Source organism: Sinocyclocheilus anshuiensis, unplaced genomic scaffold (genome assembly GCF_001515605.1).
Source record: "Sinocyclocheilus anshuiensis isolate Anshui unplaced genomic scaffold, SAMN03320099.WGS_v1.1 scaffold58, whole genome shotgun sequence".
Classification (NCBI taxonomy): Eukaryota; Metazoa; Chordata; class Actinopteri; order Cypriniformes; family Cyprinidae; genus Sinocyclocheilus; species Sinocyclocheilus anshuiensis.
In genome coordinates this window covers 3,233,517-3,255,816 of record NW_015547688.1, presented here as the reverse complement: position 1 = coordinate 3,255,816, position 22,300 = coordinate 3,233,517, and the positions used below count along the sequence as shown (strand labels likewise).

General features: G+C 37.8%; 1 protein-coding gene across 1 annotated transcript in view; it reads right to left on the bottom strand.

The window, feature by feature from the left end:
• The window catches only part of LOC107703418 (E3 ubiquitin-protein ligase RNF216-like), a 37,576-nt gene that overhangs the window by 9,698 nt on the left and 5,578 nt on the right, over positions 1–22,300 (bottom strand). The window contains exons 4-13 of the mRNA XM_016506038.1: positions 17,169–17,759; positions 16,208–16,284; positions 16,006–16,108; positions 15,726–15,887; positions 13,301–13,415; positions 12,956–13,092; positions 12,769–12,819; positions 12,398–12,535; positions 10,246–10,394; positions 9,851–9,929 (exon numbers count right to left, since the gene is read on the bottom strand). Of these exons, the coding sequence (XP_016361524.1) occupies positions 9,851–9,929; positions 10,246–10,394; positions 12,398–12,535; positions 12,769–12,819; positions 12,956–13,092; positions 13,301–13,415; positions 15,726–15,887; positions 16,006–16,108; positions 16,208–16,284; positions 17,169–17,759 (1,602 nt within the window). The remainder of the gene's footprint in view (positions 1–9,850; positions 9,930–10,245; positions 10,395–12,397; positions 12,536–12,768; positions 12,820–12,955; positions 13,093–13,300; positions 13,416–15,725; positions 15,888–16,005; positions 16,109–16,207; positions 16,285–17,168; positions 17,760–22,300) is intronic.

The following is a 22,300-nucleotide window of genomic DNA, read 5'->3' as shown; positions in this document are numbered from 1 at the left end:
CACTGTGTATATATATATATATATATATATATATAAAACATTACATTAAATTATATTTATTACATATTTTATTATAAACATATTTTAGGTATATTTTATACATCGAAAAGTAGCAATTTGCAGATTATGAATTACTAACTGCTTATGTCATTATTTCATTATTTAAAACAAATTTAAAAAGTTTGAAACAAAAATTAGAGAGGCTAAATGATCTTTTCTTGATATGGATTCATGAGTTTATATCACTGAATGACTGCGGCTCTCAGTTTAAGTGACTCTCTCAGTCAGGAGTGTGAACACACACTGGTACCTCTGTTTATATACACGACTAAAAATACAGCAGTGACATCACACTGACATCATCACTTTAAACATCACTTCCTGGTACAAAGTATACCTTGCAAGGCCAGGCTGACACTTCCTGATCAGCAGGGCGCACACTCTGGAAACGGGGCGGAGTCAGTCTCAGATTCACACAGGTCGACCCTGTTATGCAACAGTTCTTATCGGTGTTGGCAATATATCGGTGTTTGATTCCTTCAAAGCTAGTGTATGATTTATGGAGCTTATGAGCAACCAAAGAAATGTACAGCCCCGTTAACATTACTATTTCATGATCAACAAGCTGTCATCTCACCCTTTTAGCAAAAAGTACTACAGAACTGAACAACAAAAAAAATTTTGTTTCACATTTCACAGTGCTAAGCGTACAGCATGCAGTGAAGAAAAGTGACTTTGCAGATGTCATTTATCACTAAAATACTGTTTCACGTGAGCCACAGGAAACTTCTAACCACACAGGATGCATGTAGCGTTCGTCTGCACCTGCATAAGGGTCTGTTTTGTGTATTAAAGATAGAAAATAGTTGATGTCTAGCATAGCGATCAAAGTACCACAACAAACTGGAAAAACAGCTTATGTGACAAGAGGAAAACGGCTTTAACGGCAAGTCTTTATCTCAACAAAACAAGCCCAAGTTGACAACTGTGGTCACGCCACATTCTTGTAACATAAATCTGATTCACCAAAACTAACAACCCCTTCTTTCCTGTTAATCGCTGTGTGCAGACCTCTCATTTAAGCTGAAACCTTATAACCCGAAACCACAGCTAAAGGTAGTCACGCTAGTTTTATCTTGACTGAACATATTTCTGTGTAAATTTAGTCCATTCATCTGTTAGACTCAGCTTTCATATCCTCCTCAGATGGAAAAGCCACGAGCATTCATTGTTTCTTAATTCTTTGCAGTGGTTGAGAATTGTATACAATCATAAACAGTTATGAATGTAATGACAAATCAGAGCCATCTAAAATAATCAATAGGCCTGTTCTAATGAGCGAGTGAGAGATGTAACAAAACTAAAATGCTTCCATTATAATCAATAAGACGTAAACATGGATTTATTCTCCAGTCTAGACAGTTTCATTGATTAGACGAGAGCATCCGCGAACAAATCCCTTACTTGCTCTCATCTGTGAAACAAAAAAAGGTATTTGGAAGAATTATGGTAACCACTTTTGGTGACTATTGACTTTCTAGGATAATGACTCTTAAAATATTTTCTATTATGTTCCACAGAAGAAAGAAACTCACACAGCTTTAGAATGACATGAGGGTGAGTAAATGATGACAATTTACATTTTAGGGTGGATTATCCTTTTAAATGGCTTGACTAAACTTGGTCAGGACAATCTGATTACAATAAAACAGGAGCATGAAAATAAGCATTTTACTGTAAATTCTAACAATAAACAATATTATGATTTCTGTCACAATCATACAGCTACCATGACACATTCCACTGCATATGTGGCTAGTTCTCCAAAGTAAAGCAGCATACACTAGTACAAAGTGTGAACTGTTGCAACATCTGTTGAGGCACTCTGTGAATAAGCTCACTGCTTCTCTCCTGAACAGCCTCTCCTGAAGCAGCAGGCCTTATAAGGCAGAAGAGGAGATTTGCTGAGCATCTGATTGGGGGGCTGCTTGTTCTGGAGAAGCACAGGCCTGAATGAGCCTCAGGAAGAGAGCGACACAACCACAGTGCGTGCTAACACACACAAACATCCCTAAGCTGAGGCTACATATCCTAAAGCTAGAACAGAAAAGCGGTTTTGATGAAACACTCAAGATTTTAGGGTTTGGCTCATGATAAGTGCTGTGAGGCAGGGCTAAACAAACACAGCTCCCTATAAAACTCATCGACAGTTGAGTATGCAGCATGTCTGAACCAGATCGGTTCGATAAAATGCATTCCAAAGTAATATATACTATATATACACTACTGTACAAGAAATGAATACCCGCAAGCAATGATGCATTGAATCAAAACTGACATTTATAATGTTGCCATGTTTAAAATGTATCACGGTTACCACATAAATACTAGGCAGCACAACTGTTTTCAACTCTGATAATGATAAGAAATGTTTCTTGAGCAGCAAATCAGCATACTAGAAGGACTTCTGAAGGATCATGTGACACTAAAGCCTGGAGTAATGATGCTGAAAATTCAGCTTTGGCATAAATAATTTGAAAATATATTAAAATGGAAAACAGTTATTTCAAATTATAATTATAACAGTTTTTGCATTAGAGTTTTACTGTATTTTTGATCAAATAGGCTAAATGCAGCCTTGGTGAGCAGAAGAAACTTGGCAACAAATTTGACCAAGCACAATTGTAGAGTAGGGCTGGGCGATATAGCTGAAAAATTAATCAACGATATAATGTTTCATATCATTTAATTATTGACATTTTTTATAACCTTTTTTAAAACAAAGAGCAAAAGAATTTTTTTTTTATAATTTAACCACTGTATTTTTAAATTAACCCAATTTATTGAGACAAACAACAAATATTTGTTGTTTTAACAATCAAACACAAAATAAAAATTTAAATGGTCAACACAAGGAAGTAACTCGTGCATTACGTCTAAATTAACTCATAAAAATCAAATATAATTTCGTAAATTGCATAAACAATTATGAACAAAACAGCATCATGTATTTATGCATTGCTTAATCCAAAGAGCCGAAGCGCCATTCACACAGATTGCATTTAAAAACATATGAGATGCAGTGAAAAGGAATAAACCTCCACAAATCCGTGACGTGTTTTATAAAAGTTTTAACTGTTTTAACCTTGCATGGCTTTCTATCAGTGTTGGGAGTAACGCATTACAAAAGTAATAATATTACAGTAGTATATTACTTTTTGCTAGAGTTCGACCGATATATCGATTTACCGATATTTTCCTCGATATTTAAGCATTTTACCATAATCGGATATCGGGGCATGGTGCAGGTACTTGATTTGCTGTAGTTAGTAAACTTTATTTAACATAACAGCCATTTATGCACAAATTAGATGCATTATATAAATGCCTGATATGTAGTTTATGCAGCTTGGCCCTAAGAAATAGAGACCAACTCACGGAGTCACGTAAAATAATCCATCAAGTCCTATCCCAATAAAGACGAAACTTTGCCTGAATTAAATAATATGCAGCCATGAATGAGCGCATGCAAAAGTAACTCAAAAGTAGTGTAACGCATTACAATTCAGAGACAGTAATATTGTAATGTAACTACTTACTTTCAAAAGACAGTAACTAGTAATATACAATGTATTACATTTTGGAAGTAACTTGCCCAACACTGCTTTCTATACATCTCTTCTGTGAGACGCGAGTGCAGCAGTCGTACTTGTCTGTCTAAAAAATTAGCTGAATATGCGTTCTGTGTGAATGGCTTGGTTTCGGTTTTAACCTAATCAAGATCTTCTCCGCATTGAGCTTCTATATTTCTCTAATATTTTGAATGCATAACACAGCAGCGGCGCGTCTCGTGGGCTAGACTAACAAAACATTAAAATGCAACAACGGCACTTACATCATCACTGCATCTCGCACGCCACTGATGATGCTCCCTGACGCACTCCTAGCATTCAAATGCAAATGTTTATTTTAAATTCAACAAATATTCATTCTTTATTCACAATCTCCTCATCACAGGCAGGCACAGCAATAATTTCAGTTCGTGTTTGTGTGTGCTGTCTGCGTCAATCATAGCACCTGCCTATATCGTACGCTATATCGAACAATTTTTCTATCGATATCGAAGAAGGTGTACCGTCAATAAATATCGATACCGTTTTATCGCCCAGGCCTATGGTAGAGGATGTTAAACTATATATAAGTTAAAGTAAATATATATTTAAATATGGCACTATCGAAAAATCTTGGACTTGCATGCTGCTGCTGTCCATCAAAGCAAATCTCAGACACATCATGGATACGTGGAAAATAAACAGTGCAAACAAAAGCACCCCAACTGAGCCAGAGAGTAGGGAATGCTGGCAGATCTGCATGTGAAAACCACAACTAACACATCTAATCACTGTGAGAAAAACAGTATTTTTTGAAATGTACAACCCTAAGAAAAATAAGAAAAAATTTGGGTCAAATATGAACTGTACCACATTTCAAATTTGAAGGATCTGGGTCCAGCCAATGAAGGTCCATGATCCACAACAAGGGGTGGGGCCACAGAGACGGTGGAGAGGGGAAAGTGTGTCAGTTATACAACAACATCTTTACCGAGGGAAAAGAGTGAAGAGAAGGGCAGAGTAGAGCAGAGGACGTCTCCTCACCAATAAAGACAGGAACTTGAGGGCACACATCACCACAGACAAATGGGACATCAGACAGGAAAAAGACAGGAGGGAAAAAACTTAAGCTGAAACATGAGCACTGAAGTCGTTAACAGGGGAACTGGGATTCCAGAGTTTTCTACAGACGACTGTTCTTACCATAGACAAATGTGGGCTAGACAGCTGCAAAAATCTCTATAAACAATAATCAGAAATGGGAAGACATCACCCTCAATATTTAGAGTAGAGGTCCTTCAATATGCCTTTTTTTTTTTTTAATGGTAGAGTTTAGGGCTAGTAACATTATATGGAACTGTAACATAAACATGAAATTGTCCAGTCATTTTAATAAGTATGCATGTGACTGAGAATTTTGCGCAAAGGTTTTTGCGAAAGATTTCCCCATGCAGATCTCACAATGTTTTGTTTTTTTTAGATTTTTATTCTTGATGTTTTTGCCTTTATTATGATAGGATAGTCTGGAGCTCACAGGAAGTGAAGTGGAAGAGAGAGTGGGGGACAGGATTGGGAAAGGTCCTTGAACTCGGGACGCCTGTAGCACAACAGCTCTGTACGTCGGCGCTCTTCCCACACATGCTTTTATTGGCATCGACTTTCACAATGGGTTTAAGTCCATCACACAAACCTGCTACCTTTTCAAAAAGTACTAATATATTCCACTTAGGTACTAATATGTACACTTTAGTTATAATATGTACCTTCAGGTAACTTTTAAAAAGGTACTGCCCCAGTGACCGCTTTTGTACCTTTTTTTCTGAGAGTGAACCAACAAAAAGCTGCTTGGTTTGAAAGTGACTTCTGTCTCAGCTGTGTTTCGTACACTACTGACAAATTTGGCCACCGATTTTCGCTGTAATTTTGCTAATGTTAGCGCACCTTAACAATAATAGTAAGACTCTCAATGATGAAAGTGATGAGAAACAGTCTACTAAGAACAACAACAATGAATTTTACTTAAGGGGAAAACAGAAGTGTCTATTTCTACAGAACTGTAATGTACAGTCAAATGGCGTTCTGGAGAAAATGCAAAACAAACAAAAATAAAATGAAAAATGAGATATTTAAGATTATTCCCCATTTCTAGATCACACATTTTGGACACTGATCATGCATAAAACTTTGCACATATATAAATTATTGGTCAAGGACATTAATTAATGTTTTTGTGACCGGTGTTTTATTGACATACAAAGGTGATGGTTCATAGACCAAACCTTTGAAACCTACATCCTTTCAGTTACCAGCTCAGATGTTTAACCACTAAGCCACAGCACTGTACACATTTTACTATAATTGACCATTTATCAGGTGGTTGCCATTTTATACAGATTATCTACCCAAGAACTTTATTCCCTAGAAGCACGGCTTTGGAAAAGTCCTCATAATGCCGGCCAAGTCAAGCACTGCTGTGCACGAGAGCCCAGTTCTCCATCTCGATAGGAATGCCATGCTGAGAGCCAGAAAGAGGAAATGAAAGTGGGTCACATTATGAAATCAAACCACACAACCGTTCTCAATTTCCCCCCGTCCAGTCCTGTGACTCCACCAGGAGGAAGACGGATAGGAGGAGAAAATGGAGGTCCTGCCTGATGGCACACTTAATCTATCGGCTGTGCCGAGAGGAAGGCCAAAGACGTGGCCGTTTGAGCGGCTTCCCGCGGCCCCCTCTCCCGCCCTGCTGTGAGCTGCTGCAGAAGGGGTTTAGCCGTGTAATCAGCAGCAGATGTGTGGCAGAATAAAACTTCTCTGGCGTCATAGAACAAGAGCGCCACCCAATGGACAACAGGTATATGACTGAAAACACAAAAGTACTGTTGCATTCCTGATGGCAGGATATTAAAAGGGAAACGCCTACCATCATCTTCCCTTTCACATCAGTAAGACTTGCCCAGACAATAATCAACAAAGATATGAGAATAATTGCCAATAGACCACTGAATGATTAATAATAAATGAACTAATGTGCCATTACATCTCTTGTATCATGCACTAATTTTCAATAATTAAATGGTCCATGTTCCATTATTCCACTTACATACACACAAAAAATTACAAACACAAATACAAAGTTTGACCACACAAAACCAGGGAGCCAGAGACCACTGTCTTAATTGAAATGCTAGAAATACACACACAAAAGCAACTGTTTCCCTCAATAATAAGAAAATACAGAATATTGTGGGGGGGAAAATTGTGTTGTTTATATTAGTGCTGTCAAACGATTAATCGTGATTAATCGCATCCAAAATAAAAGTTTTTGTTTACATAATATATGTGTGTACACTGTGTATATTTATTATGTATATATAAATACAAACACATGCATGTATATATTTAAGAAAAATATGTTATGTTTATAAATAAAATATATTTATATATAATATAAAATATAAATATATAAATGTATATACATGTAAATATTTTCAAAATATATACTGTATGTGTGTGTATTTATATATACACAATAAATATACACAGCACACATACATGCAGTATATTATGTAAACAAAACTTTTATTTTTGGATGTGATTAATCGCGATTAATCGGTTGACAGCACTAGTTTATATTTAAATTTATCAAAACTCAGTTTCTGTTAATAAAGTCTGAAAACAAGCAGCAATCTCATAATTACAGCAGAAATATTTAAGCCATTATGGGGGCCTTTGAATATTGTGTTGGACAGTGAGGGGCCTTCAGGTCAACTCCTAACCACTAAACAAAAAGACATACTAAATACTCAACTGTTTGCGAATATCTAACAATTTCACAAGAAACTTTTTCTCCTGACACTATAAGACAAAGTGATGTGGGAAATGGTCTGCTTCAAAATGACAGGAACTCAAAACATACTTTACATTAAATTACAATGTATGTGTACGTACACCCTCAGCTTTCATGATGTTTGAAAGGCACTCGCGATCACAGCCCTCCCACATGCGCTTATTACTTTAAAAGTGATGGAGGGACAAACGGAGATAGAGAGAGAAATGGAGGTTGAAAGATGAATGGAAAGATATCCCTGACAAACTGCAGGCGGCTCTAGCATTCCTCTCAGGCCTGTTGAGAAAGTAGCTGTGAGTTCAGAGTCCTTGACATGTTCCGCCTGCCAGCTGAAATCCACTAACACACAGACGGACTGACAGCTCTCTGTGTCCTGGCACGGCCTGATACATTCCTCACAGCCCAACACTGATAAGACTCGAGACAAAACATCAAATATACTTGTAACCAGTGTTGGAGAAGCTACCATGAAACTTGTCAAGTTACAAACTACCCTTGGACATACTACAAGCTACTAACAAATAGTAGGTGACAATATTAAACCTACCTAAGGGGACATCCCCGGTCTCAAATATACACTTTTGACCAATATTTTTTCATGACTTCTAATAATCATCTTATATCAACTAAATGCTATTTTTCCTGTGATGGCAAAGCTTTTTTTTTTATGTTCAGCATAATTACTCCAGTCTTCAGTATCACACGTTCCTTCAGAAATCCTTCTAATATGCTGATTTGCTGCTCAAAACACATTTATTATTATTATTATTAAGGCTGAAAACTACTTAATATTTTTGTGGAAACCATGATACAATTTTTTTTGACATATTTTGATTAAAAAGTTCAAAAGAACAGCATTTACTTTTTTTTTTACTTCCTAAATCTTTTGTAATATTATTAATATCTTTACTGCTACTTTTGTAAAATTTAATGCATAAGTATTATTTCTTTGCTAGTTTTAAAGCATCACGTTGTTATATTTACCCAAATGGGAAAGTTTTGCCTCACGCTTTAGCAGTGGTTCTCAACAAGGGAGCTGGGGACCATTTTACATGACTTTACCATGACTTAAGATTTTAGTAAGTTTAGTGACTTTTCCAGAACACCCTAATATTTCCAGGTTTTCCATGACAAAGGAAACCCTGGAACAATGCTGACCATTCTCAGGGTTGACACTTTTTATGTTCCATGAAACTTGAATTTATAAAACGGAGAGTTCCGGTCCTTGATTCTGATTGGCTGAGCCGCGTTCGAAGCTGTTGTAAATTACTCTACAAACATACACCTTTGTTTACTTCTGTGTGTTGCTCGGCAACCACTTTGTTGCAACCACAACTGTTTCTGAGGAACTACATTGTTTGGTGGAAGAATACTGTTTTTATTAATATCATTACACTTTTATTTTATCTGTTTTATTCTGTGAAACCTTACTACGTATATGGAATAACCATTTTATTAAAGCAATAAGCCCCAAGAAGCCGTGGTTTACAGTGAATTTATAACAGCTAAGGGGGTTTTAGGCACTCCTCTTCGCGTCGTGCCTAACAACGCCCCTTAGCTGTTATAAATTCACTGTAACCACGGCTTCTTGGGGGTTATTGTTTTAATAAATACAACTAGAAAAACTAGAACACACCCAAAACTTTAGTGATAAACAGCAACATTTTGCATATTAATTTACTATTACACACTATTTACTAAACACAGACCAGTGAATCATTTTTCAGTTGTAAAAAAAAAAGGTTATTACTGGAAAAGTGTATAATTTTAAAAACAGCTAAGCTACTATGACACTACTGAAAAATATAGTTACGCTAGTATCTCCTTTCAGCAGCCACTTGCAACAAACACTTGATACAATTCAGTCTGTTTTCTGAAGCCTTGCTTCTCAAGAGCACAACAGGTTGTGATTTGTGATTCATATCCCAAAGGTATAAGCCTAATTTTCCGTTATCATTTCCAAAACATCATGAGGCAGTGATATCCCGGAATACTGATTCATCTAGTTCTGCTGAACTTCTCTGACCCTGGTTAAGCTCTGTTTAGGGTTCGGAGTGCTGAATATTTATAGCAAGACAAGATGAATTGCTGTCCCTGTTCTTGCCCTGACCTGACTGATTCCAGCCAAGCAAACCCTGCCAATGGAAAAATACCATTAGTTTCACGAACTCTAGCATGGTTCATTATGGGGCCTCAGACTGCAAACCACAGACTCTGCTGACCTTTTCTACGGTCCTATGGCGCCTCCAAGTGACCACTGTGGGGCTCAGAGATACAGAGGTGGACAGAGGAAGAGACAACTGATCCAGAACATGATAGTACTTTCATAAAGAGATCACTGCAACGATTGAATTACACATACACACTAGTGTATCCAGGCAAACAGACTAACCTTTCTGCAGCGTGGGTTTGGGCAACTGAACAGAGAAATGTCTTTATCCAACAGTGCTGGGAAGTTACAAAATGGACACCTTGAAAAGAAAGTGAGGAAAAATAGTGTTGTTAGGATTTATAATGATGAATCATTTTAATCTCAAGTTTGTATAATTTTACATTTTTTGAATTCTGTTTCTCTATCGCATGGCTTTCAAACAGTTGAAATATAAAGCACTATATGGACTACTTGATGTGGATTACTTTTTTGCCTTTTTGGAGCTTGACAGTTCCAGCTATAATTAACTTTCCTTGTATGGAAATGAGCAGTTTGGACATTCGTCAAAATATCTCTTACTTTGTTCCACAGATAAAGAAAAGTAATATAGCTGTCTATCAACACGTTTAACTAACCTGACCAGTTCATCAGCACAGGTGGCTGCTACGGCCTCCTCTGCCTGTCTCTCGTAATATTTGCACAGAATGTTTTCAGGTAAAACCTTCTCCAGCTCACTGGTAGGGAAGGAACAGGTGCAGCTCCCATCCATACAACTCAACTTCGACTGCAAACAAACAGAAAGAACCCTTGTTAATACCAACGTACACTGTAACCGTACAATTCAACGAGTGCTTGCATTGAGAACCTACACTACTGCTAAAAGGTTTGGGGTCAGTAAGATGCCTTTTTTTAAATGATGCATTAAGTTGATCAAAAGTGACAGTAAAGACATTCAGAATGCTACAAAAAATCTATTTTAAATCGATTCTGTTCTTTTCTATTCATCAAAGAATCTGGAAAAAAAAGTATCATGGATTCCCCCAAAATATTAATAATTAATATTATAATAAGTAATGTTTCTTGAGCAGCAAATTATCATATTAGAATGATTTCTGAAGGATCATGTGACACTGAAGACTGGAGGAATGATGCTGAATATTTAGCTTTGCTATTACAGGAATAAAATACATTTTAAATAACATTACAACAGAAAATGTTCAAATGCAATAGTTTTTACAGTAAAACTTTTTTCCCGTTTTTACTGTATTTATTACCAAACTCTTTTAGAGAACTACAGACCGGTTTCCCTTCTACCTTTCATTGCAAAAACACTTGAACGAGTTGTGTTCAACCAAGTCTCAGCCTTTCTCACACAGAACAACCTCCTGGACAGCAACCAATCTGGCTTCAGAAGTGGACATTCGACCGAGACTGCCTTGGGTTTCAGTTGTTGAAGCCCTAAGACTGGCAAGAGCGGCTTCCAAATCTTTTCTTTCAGAACATGCAACACAACTCCTTGTTCAAGCTCTTGTTCTATCCAGGCTGGACTATTGCAATGCTCTCTTGGCAGGTCTTCCAGCCACTTCTATCAAACCTCTACAATTAATCCAAAATGCCGCTGCAAGATTAATCTTTAATGAGCCGAAAATAACGCATGTCACACCCCTGTTCATCAACTTGCACTGGCTACCAGTCGCATTAAATTCAAGGCATTAATGTTTGCCTACAAAACCACCACTGGCTCTGCACCCATTTACCTAGTTCTGTCATTCAGAAACATGGCTTTTCATATCACTGCTATGCTGATGACACTCAACTCTACCTCTACCTCTAATTCCATCCTGATGATCCGACGATAGCTATATATTTGACCCTCTAACTCTAACACTTTCTATTCTATTTTAATTTTACTTTATCTATATTTATCTTTTTTAATTTTTTATTTAAAAAAAAAACAACAAAAAACAAACTAACACTAGCTTTCTATTTTTTCTATTCTATACCTTCATTTAAAAACTGCATGTTGTGTTTACTTGTGTTATCTTTTACTAATATTTAAATTTGTTTGATGATCTGAAACATTAAAGTGTGACAAACATGCAAAAAAATAAGAAATCAGGAAGGGGGCCAACACTTTTTCACACCACTGTATACACCTTGCTACGTGTACGGCGTTAGGCTAACTGAGACTTGTCATTTACACATATTGTTGCTCTTTTGTTAGTTTTGACTGCTTTTATTGTCCTCATTTGTAAGTCGCTTTGGATAAAAGCATCTGCTAAATGACTAAATGTAAATGTAAATTTATGATCCAATAAACGCAATCTTGGTGAGCATTTTTTTCAAAAACACTTACCGACCACACACTTTTGAGTGGTAGTGGATGTGTCTAAACACGCTGTATGAATTTCACTCCATTAGACATAAAATATGAAACACCTGCAAACCAATGATGCCAGAGCTTTTCTGAGAACTTGTCGTATCCCATTTTTTGTGCAATAATCAAGGTGAATATAAACAGTATATCTTTTGTTTATGATTATTAGAATGGAAATGAAACTCAGATGGGAGACAAATTGGGAAGCACATAAAAAGCACAGGGCAAAATGAAACCAAAACACACGGGAATTTTTAAAACATGAGAACAAAACATGAACACTGTGTGCACAATGCCTGAAAACATTGTGACATAATAATGGTCATGACCGCACACACAGTTTCCAGTAATACAATTCAAAAGTCATAAAGGTAACCTCAGAGACTGAACAGTCTGAACAGATGACTTACCCGTCCCGAGCCGAACACTGCCTCCTGGGCGTATTTCACCAGACACTCCTTGCAGAACAAATGGCCATCTGTACACTGGGTCATCTCCTCAAAGGCAAACTCCCCACAGCAGCAGCCACACTCAATCAACTGGCCGTCCTGAGAGCACAGGTCAAAAATGTCGTATGCTTTCAACACAAAGTTCAGTATTATAATCTACAACACATTACAAGGCTGAGCAAGGTCCCTCTAATCTGATTTTAGAGCTTTACAACTGTGGAAAGGGACAAAATAACTTTCACACTCTTATACTTATACACACACTTATGATGTGGACTGACATGTTCTTTACAAGAGCATTTAAAGTACATAAACTGGCTCTTCACACCCACCTTTTGATACTGCTCCTCATTCACTTGCAAAGCCAACAGGAAATCTTCATGCTGAAAGTGGGAGAAAAACCCTCCTAATTATTTCAACAATTAGCACCCCGTCAGCTCATTTCACCACAAGCCTATTTCTTTGGGTTATTTCAGGAGGAACCATTAGAAATAAATGGAAGTGAGCCGTGTAAAGTACCTCAGCCATTTCCTTGGCTTTCTGCTCGTAGAACTGCAGCTCTTTCACGAGCGACTGCTCCAGTGTAGTCTCGTTACCGCGGCTCCATCTACGATTCTTCTCCAGAAAGTACATCTTTCTCTCCAGTTTAAAAGAACCTGAGATGAACGAGACGCAATGAGCATTTCACTGTTTACCTGGTTTTATTTTGCGTTCAAAGAAAGAATCATATTATTGCTCTTTTGTTGGTTTTGATTGCTTATATTGTCCTCATTTGTAAGTCGCTTTGGATAAAAGCGTCTGCTAAATGACTAAATGTAATGTAAATGCAAAAAGCATTCAAAAAACAAAGACATATGTACTCACCCTGCTCAAACTTGAAGTCTATGAACGCACGCTCATTTGGCTCTCTCCTTCTCTTCTTCTTCCCTGAGGGGTCAGTGGAGTTCTCTTGCCACTTCTTGAGGGCTTCGAATAAGGCCTTGAAAGGTTACCAGAAAGATTAATGTCACACAAATGACTAGTGGTCATACAATATGGGACTGTCAATAGCTGATGCCAATATCTGGAGAGTGACATATGCAGTTGCTCTGTGAAATTTTTCAGGTGAAAAAGTCAGACTGAATGCGACAAAATATGAAAGATACTAAAGTAATGACAATGAAATACATGTCCAAAGCCATGCTGCCAACTAGCAAACCAAACAACCCTAAACAACTGCTTTCAAATGGCCACCATTATGGCGACGCGTACACACACAGCAGTTTGGCACTTTCTAAGTAGCAGCAGTCCATTGTTTTTTTTATTTATTAGGTCTACTCGTGTTGTCATATGTGGAACCCTACTGTCATTTTAATTTTTTCATTGAAAATTTGTTGTTTTAATGTTTGTTGGAATTGCTGTTTTTATATTTACATTTAATCATTTAGCAGACGCTTTTATCCAAAGCGACTTACAAATGAGAACAACAGAAGCAATCAGACCAACGAGAGAACAACAACAGTATACAAGTGCCATGACAAGTCTTAGTTAGTCTAGCACAGTACACGTAGCTAGGTTTTTTTTTCTTTCTTTTTTTTAAATAATACAATGGAATAGAACAGAACAGAATAGAAAGACATATGCTGCAAACTGGACTGTGTCATAGAGAATTTCATTGTAACCCTGTGTAAGAAACTATAGTATGCCCCGACCCAGATTCCACTCCACAATAGATGTTTGTTCATGCCCATTTCCCAAAACGGCTTAATTATTATAGAGAAGATGAAAGTCAACAGTTATGTTGTTTCTGCACCATTTGGGATGATCACATCCTGAGCAAATGGTGACCAATTGTAGAATGAGAGTGGGTGTAGGACACCGAGAACCATCCCAGACAATTAGGCATCAGAACTTCATTAACACTCAGAGCACAGCTGTTATGACAGGAGGAAATTCTTTTACATTAAGGGTAGTAGAGTGTAGGCTTGCCGCGATAGACGGTGCTGACGGTGATACCGGTGTTAAGCCGCAACCAGGTACTGCACCCCCATGAGTTTTGCCTTTATGATGTTTTGTTATTGCATGCAAACGATGTTGAGGGTGATAAACTCTGCTTTTCCCCCATAGCTTTTTCAATGTAAAAAAAAAAATAAAAAATCATGTCAAGCCATGAAGCCAAGAAAGAAAATGTTTGGAAAACTGCAGCAACTCCATTAAAAGCAGCAATGTGTAAGAATCTATATGTTTGATCATGCTCATTTCCCAAAATGGCTTAATTATTATAGAGAAGAACGTCAACAGTTATGTTGTTTCTAGACCATTTGGGATGATCACATCCTGAGCAAATGGTGACCAATTGTAGAACGGGAGTGGGTGTGGGACACCGAGAACCACCTCAGACAAAGGGGTGTCAGAACTCAATTAACATTCAGACTACAGCTGTTACGACAGGAGCAACTTCATTTACATTAAGGGTAGTAAACTGTAACTGTATAAAAGGTTTGAGCTTAGGATGTTCGGGGTTCATTCTGACTCTGTTGAACCCAAGGTACTACATGTAGTTTGTCACTGCTATGCTGCAATAAGCATCTTCATCAAGAACTTATACGTCATCATAACTTTTTCTTACATCTGCTACGATGACAATAAATGAATATGTCTAAATAAGTCTCTTTTTTATGGATTTCAAACATTGAAGTATAATGTTATACAAATCCCGCTGAGAACAGGCACCTCGTCCATCAGTTTTGGTTTGCAGGCAAGTTAGGAACCTCCGCCCACACAGAGGTCACTGTCAAACCTGGGAGGCTCGCTATTGGTCAGCACTGCGCACTTGTGTGTCACCAAAATTAAACCTGACACAATTTCTCTGCCACTTGAAGTTTATCAGGCAAAACCGTTCATTGCACCCATTTCACTCACAAAATTTTGCCGAGCAACAGTAAACGTGGCTGCAACTTTACACTAAATAGTTGAAAAACAGCCAGTTTACTGTGAATGTTTCTGTTATTTACAAAATGTAATAAATCACTTCAATATTAAGTATATTCATCTTGCACTGCAGATGATTTAGTTAATCACAGTCATTTAAATGTAGCACACACAAAATGTATGACAATTATTCATCATAATCGTCAAAGCCCTAAAAGAGACTATTAATCGTCATAATCGCAGTTACTTCTTAAACAATTAAACGCCAGCCAAAATTTCTATAACAAGTGTGACAGCCCTAGTTGAAATCAGATCAATATTTAGATCACTCACAATTTTCCTTAAAGTACACGCAATGAAAACAGAGAATATTTTTCACCTTTCGGGTGATTGCATAGTGTCCTTTGAGGCAATTCAGGGCCCATTTGATATCCTGACAGCTCAACATTCTGAAGTCACCCATCAGCATGTCTGCAGCTTGAATGACAACCTCTGGACCAACAGTCTTTAGTTTGAAATAATCAAAAAAAAAATCACTTTCCTGCGTAACAGAGAAAAGTAAGTAAATTATACCACATTAGTTAGATGTTTATATTTAATACATTCAAAGTAACAACACCACATATAAACTACGGATCGGATGAAAATATTGTGCAAACCTGCGTCTCAGAATCATTCGTCTCGAGGAGAACACTGCTTTGTGTCAAAACGGAGTTCGCTTTTTTCGGATAATCAGGGTTTTCCAACAATAGATTGCATATTCTGTGATAAAAAACCCAAACTATGTCTCACAAAAAAATAAATCACATGTAAACAAAATACGTCTGATCAAGAAATTAGCAGAAAAAGGTTTGTGCTTACACATTTAAATCTTTCAGGTCACCTCTCTCTATCAATTCTGCTACATATGCGTAATGCACATCGGGGAAAAGGTCCATCTGAAAACGTCAAAACAAATCAAAATACATCCCACCTTTGAAATACAATATGCACACTCGGATCCATTGAAGGGATAGTTCACCCCAAAATGAAAATTCTGTCATTATTTACTCACCCTCCTGTTGTTCCAAATCCATAAGACCTTTGTTCATCTTCGGAACACAAATTAAGATGTTTTTGATTAAATCCGAGAGCTCTCTGACCCTCTGTAGACAGAAACACAATGTTCCCAGGTCCAGAAACGTAGCAAGGGCATCGGTAAAACAGTCCATGTGACATCAGGGGTTCAACTACAATTTTGCAATGCTACAAGAATACTTTTTGTGCACAAAGAAAACAAAAATAACAATTTATTCAACAATTCTTCTCCCCCGAGTTACCATCTTCTGCCATTTTGGAGAGTACCCCACAACGTAATCAGCGCTGTTTACGTTCGGGGGGGGGAAAGAGCACGCATGAACGTAATCGGCATTGTTTGCGCTTAGGGGAAAGCGTGCGTGTGTGTTGTGATACTCTCCAAAATGGTGGAAGACGGTAACTCGGGGAAGAAGAATTGTTGAAAAAAGTCATTATTTTTGTTTTCTTTGCGCACAAGAAAAGTATTTTCGTAACTTCGCAAAAGTGAAGTTGTCACTGATATCACATGGACCATTTTACCGATGTCCTTACTACATTTCTGGAGCTGGGAACATTACAGTTGCGTTGCTGTCGATTGGAGGGTCAGAGAGCTCTCAGATTTCATCAAAAATATCTTAATTTGTGTTCTGAAGATGAACAAAGGTCTTACCGGTTTGAAACGACATGAGGGTGAGTAATTAATGACAGAATTTTAATTTTGGGGTGAACTAACCCTTTGACATGAGGAGCTAATCAGAAGACTCACCACCCCCTTCACCAGCATATCAAGGGTCGTCCGGTCAGGGGTCTGCTGTATGATGGGTTCTCTGGGCACTGAAGGTCCAGGTCTCTCATTGTCAGCCGGTGCAGGGAAACGTGCAGGAGAGAGAGGGGCCGCAGGCTGCTCGTCTCGTCTGACCTCTACTAGCACAGTCTCCTGTGGCGTCCGAGGCCTTTTTGTGGTCCTTTCAGTTCTCGGCCAGACGACCACTTCAATTTTGTTGCCCAAGTCTGACTGACCTGATTCAGTGGTGGGTGGAGCTGAGAAAACAGAATTGGCCTGATTCACTGAGTGTGCACTGGACGAAGGGTCCTTGGGAAGGGGCAGTGAGTCCTTAACAGGCATTGGAGGTCTGTGCAAGGCATTTTCTCTAGACGTCGAGGGTACAGCATTCTGGTCCGTGGTTAAGACACCTATGGCTTGGTTTCCTAATGTAGGATGTGCGGTGACTACAGAAGGATGATGAGCGTGTGCGCTGGTAGGATGTCTGTTGGATCCATATGCCTGGCTTGGGAAGGTGCTCGCACCCCACTTGGCAGCAGGTCGGATCAGCTCACGAAGAGGTGAGGGCTGTGGCTGCCAGATGGAAAGAGAGTGTATGATTAATATTTGAACAGGAACTGCTCATCATGTTTTAGTGCAGTAATTACACATCAATTTTCTGGAAATCAGAAATTTAAGCACTGAGCAAATTATCATTTCTCTCAACTCAATTTCTCTGTAGTTGTTATTTTTCTTGAGGAAAAATTTTTATTTTATTTTATTTTTTTAATGGCCAAAACAAAAACAGTGCTGCTAAAAAGTATTTAGACATTTAAGAAACCATTAAAAATTATTAAAAATCATTAGACAGTAGACTTCACGAGATATGAAATGGTTACATGCGCAGTTGCCTACCACACCAGTGTTATTTTAGTATCATTGAGTTTTTATTAGTAACAGTAAAAAAAAAAACATTTTTTTATTAATAAATACATTTACATATTTTATATTTACAAATTTAACTAAATTAAAATGAAAAATGTTGACTTGGCAACTAGTTGAAATTAAAAGTTTTTTATATTTTGTATTTAATTTATATTTTTAATCAAGTAATTTAGCTTTAGTTAACTTAACCCTGTTGCCTAGAAAATAACACAAGGCAGTTTGATGCTAAATTGAAACTCTCGTGAACGTGTGTCAAAAGACTGACACGGAAGAGAAGAAATTGTAGAGTTATTTTTGTTCAAAGTATTCTTGCAGCTTCATAAAATTACGGTTGAACCACTGATGTCATATGGACTATTTTAATGATGTCCTTATTACCTTTCTGGGCCTTGAACGTGGTAGTTTCGTTGCTGTCTGCAGGGTCAGAAAGCTCTCGGATTTCATCAAAAATATCTTAATTTGTGGTCCTGAGGTCTTATAGGTTTGGAATGACATGAGGGTGAGTAATTAATGACTGAATCAGGGGTTAAAGCAAAAAAAAATCCTGAGCCTGAACTTTTTTCCGGGGCTTGGGGGTTGCGGGGGCGGACACATACACGGTTATTTGGCAAACAAAAAAAGAAAATGATTTTCCTTGAAACGAATTAGTAACGTGGAAAATGGTCCAAGAACTGGTAACTTAAACAGGGTTTATACAGATACTGCAAAATGAAATTCAAGGACTTTCAAGGACTTGCACTACTTTTTTTATTTTCAAGGACTAAAATCAGATCTCACTTATTAATCAATATTGTTATTATCTTTCAAATTCTAATAAATAAACTAATAAAACAAAATGGTACAAATAAAGTGCAGCACATGCAAAGAATGCAATGACTGTAGCAACTTTAACATTTGAAAAGATACTAAAGGATACTATAGTTATCGCTTTCCTTATTCAAGGGCAGGCTTTAAGATGGTTTAGATCCTACCTGTCCCATCTCATAATCTTTTACTGCAGTTATATCTGATCAAATGCACATTATTATTCTTTAGTTTGGGTTCAACAAATCAATTTTGCTTGGTTTGCAATTACAAATTTTGTAAGTAACCATGTAATAATTAGGATAATGTATGGTCATCCAGCCATATTGCAAAAAATAAAAACCCTTCAAGGCAATGGGTCTGACTTTGCTTCAGGATTGTGATCACCTTAAAGGGGTCACGAACTGAGAAATCAAAACGACAGCTTGTGGAATGCTCTACTCTATGATGTAATAGTGTGGATTAGGGCAGCACAATTAATCAAAATTAAATCGCAAAGGCGATAAATCGCGATTAGGCAGAAGCTACGATTGTCATGTGTATCTTTCAGTGAAACATGGTTCTGTGATTAGCAGTAAATCTCCATCCGAAGGACAGGGGGCGCTTTCGCACTGAAACTTCAAATACACCTTGCAGAAGAAACCCAGGAAATCCCTATAGCAGTTGCTGAATAAACAGAAGATTTAACTGCTTTCATTAATTCAACGTGACTAATAAACACACGACTACGACAATATATGGTTTATCTGAGTTCATCTTATTATAATTTTTATTATAATAAAGTATATAATAATGCAATGCTAATCGACATAGCCTTTATCACTGCTTCGAATACTATAAAATATGTTGCGTGTCTTATTCTGTGTAAGAAGCCACATCATCTCACAGAAGGATTTATTTCAAACACTCGGCTGACGTTATGAAGTGCGTTTGGAGTAAAAACATGTTATTAAATGTGGTATTTTCACGTGCTTTCAGATGGAGAAGCATTTACTACACAGATCCGTAGTTCACTGACAAGCTACGCAAACAGTTTTCATAATCGTTGAACGATTTCTTCGATTTCATAATCGCGCGATTAAAACGTCTGCGATTATGAACGCATTTTTGCGTAGTTTGCCAGTGAACTACGGCTCAGTGTAGTAAATGCTGCTCTATCTGAAAGCACGTGCTGGAGATTTAATCACAGAACCGACTTTACTGACAAGATGCGCATGACAATCACATTCGATTAATTGTGCAGCCCTAGTGTGGATAAGCACTGCCTCTGCAGAAGAAGATCAACGCCTGCTTCTACATTGCTGCCTGTTTAGCCCCGCCCACAGATTTGCGCATACAGTTGGTAAATGACAAGAGCGGCAAATGCAGGTCTACGCAGAAACCAAACGATAAACTTTATTTCATTAACTTTATTTTTAATTAAGTGCCAGTTAGCATCAGTAAGAACTTGGTCCTTTGTTCAATTCATTTTACTGCGGATTTGTTTACAATCAAAGCACAAAACGCGGGATTTTCAGAAAGATTTAAACTAAAAGACGATAATGTGCCGACTATATTGGATTCGACACAAGTGTGAGTAACTGTTTTTATTACGTGATCACTATTGCTTTGATTGTTAGTACAGATCGTTTGATATGTACTGAGTATTTATGTGTTTTTAATCTAAATCACATCAGCGTCCAGCTATGAAGGATGTAGCCTGTCAAACATGCACAACTATTAGCCAATCATAGCAGTGGGCGTTTACTTCTGTTCTAAGGCTGGCTGCACACTAGACGATTTTAAGGCCGATTTTTAATCAGATTTGCATCCCCAAACGATCGGGGGGGGGCCCGATTCGCGGCTTGTCGCAAACGATTTTTTGTCCAAAAAATCCTCTGTTGTGTGGTGTCATTACGATTATTTATCTGCTCCCGATCGAGACGGAGCGTTCCCGAACTCAAATCGTAAATATCAAACATGTTAGATATTTACGACTCTTGATCAAACTGCCTCTGACGTGATACCCATGATAGCCAATGAGAGCGAGCAAGCGTCACCTACCGGATGTTGTGTGCTTCTATAGCTGAAACTTGGCAGCCACAAACATGCCATGAAAGCAGAGAACATCACCCATATTCTTTTTTTAAACTTTGTTTTTCACTGTGAAACAGAACGCACACCAGGAGAGCCAGCTGACAACGTTGATTGTCCTCTATTTGTCTTTCTTCTCTAGTCACGTTTGATCTCGCGAGTCTCCGTGAGATCACGTGACACTGTGAAATCATTTCAGTTGAACTCGCGAGTCTCTGTGAGATCTTGTGTCACTGTGAAATCGTTCCTACAGTCAACACGTGTGTGGTCTCGTGGTCTGGTCGAATCATCTAGTGTGTGCGTTCAGAGGATTATAAGGCTAAAAATCGGTTGAACTGCCTTCATGTCTGTGGTCTCCCATGGTTTTAAAATCATTTAGGATTTGAAAATAGTCTAGTGTGCAGCCAGCCTAATTCTACAATCTGCCACACCTGTTCAAACAGAGCGTTCTGTTTGGGGGGTTAAAACAGGACAGAAAATAGACTATTACTCCGAAATTATGATGTTTTTTGATGTACAAATCTTGATAACATTAAAAGTGGTCCTCAGAGAACAGTACAAAGCAATAAAAAAGGCAGTTCATGACCACTTTAATATTCTGAGTAGGGATGCACCGATACCGATACTGGTCTCCTGTACTCGTACTCGTTAAAATGCCCCGATGCCAAACGCCGATACCACACAGCATGTGATAAGTGCCATATTCAGACAAAGAAACACTGACAACAGAACAACAGACAGCAGAATGGAGTTAAGGATGTCTACTACGAAGTATATGTATGCAACGAATATAACGTTAAGCTTTCAGTATTAACGCCTGCATAGCTGATGTGCGTGAGTTGATAAACAAAGCACGCTGAGTGGATTGAGCGCGCGGCGGCGCAGATGTTCACTCACTTAGCACACGCATCATTTGGATTAAAACTAAGTCGTAAAAATAAGACCATTTATAAAATGCGCTATACTTGTCCCTCTCATTCTGCACCAGTACAAATACGTGTACGCGTTGTGCGTTTTGCTTGCTTGAGTGTTTCTGCATTATATGAGTGGCTTTGGAATATAAATCGCAGCACGTTTCAGATGAAAAAATGCGACTTCTATTTCTGAAAATATCACAGTAAGGAGATTTATAACGAGTGGTTCCATTATTTGCTGCATTATTACAGCAAAGCACGTGATTACAGTACTAAGCCGCTTCAATGGAGCAGCTCTAATGCTATTAAATTAAAGATGATGTAACAAAGAGCAAAAAAATGAACAGTGAAAGTAACAAAAACTTGTAAAATAAATTTTAATGGGCATAATTAAATGTG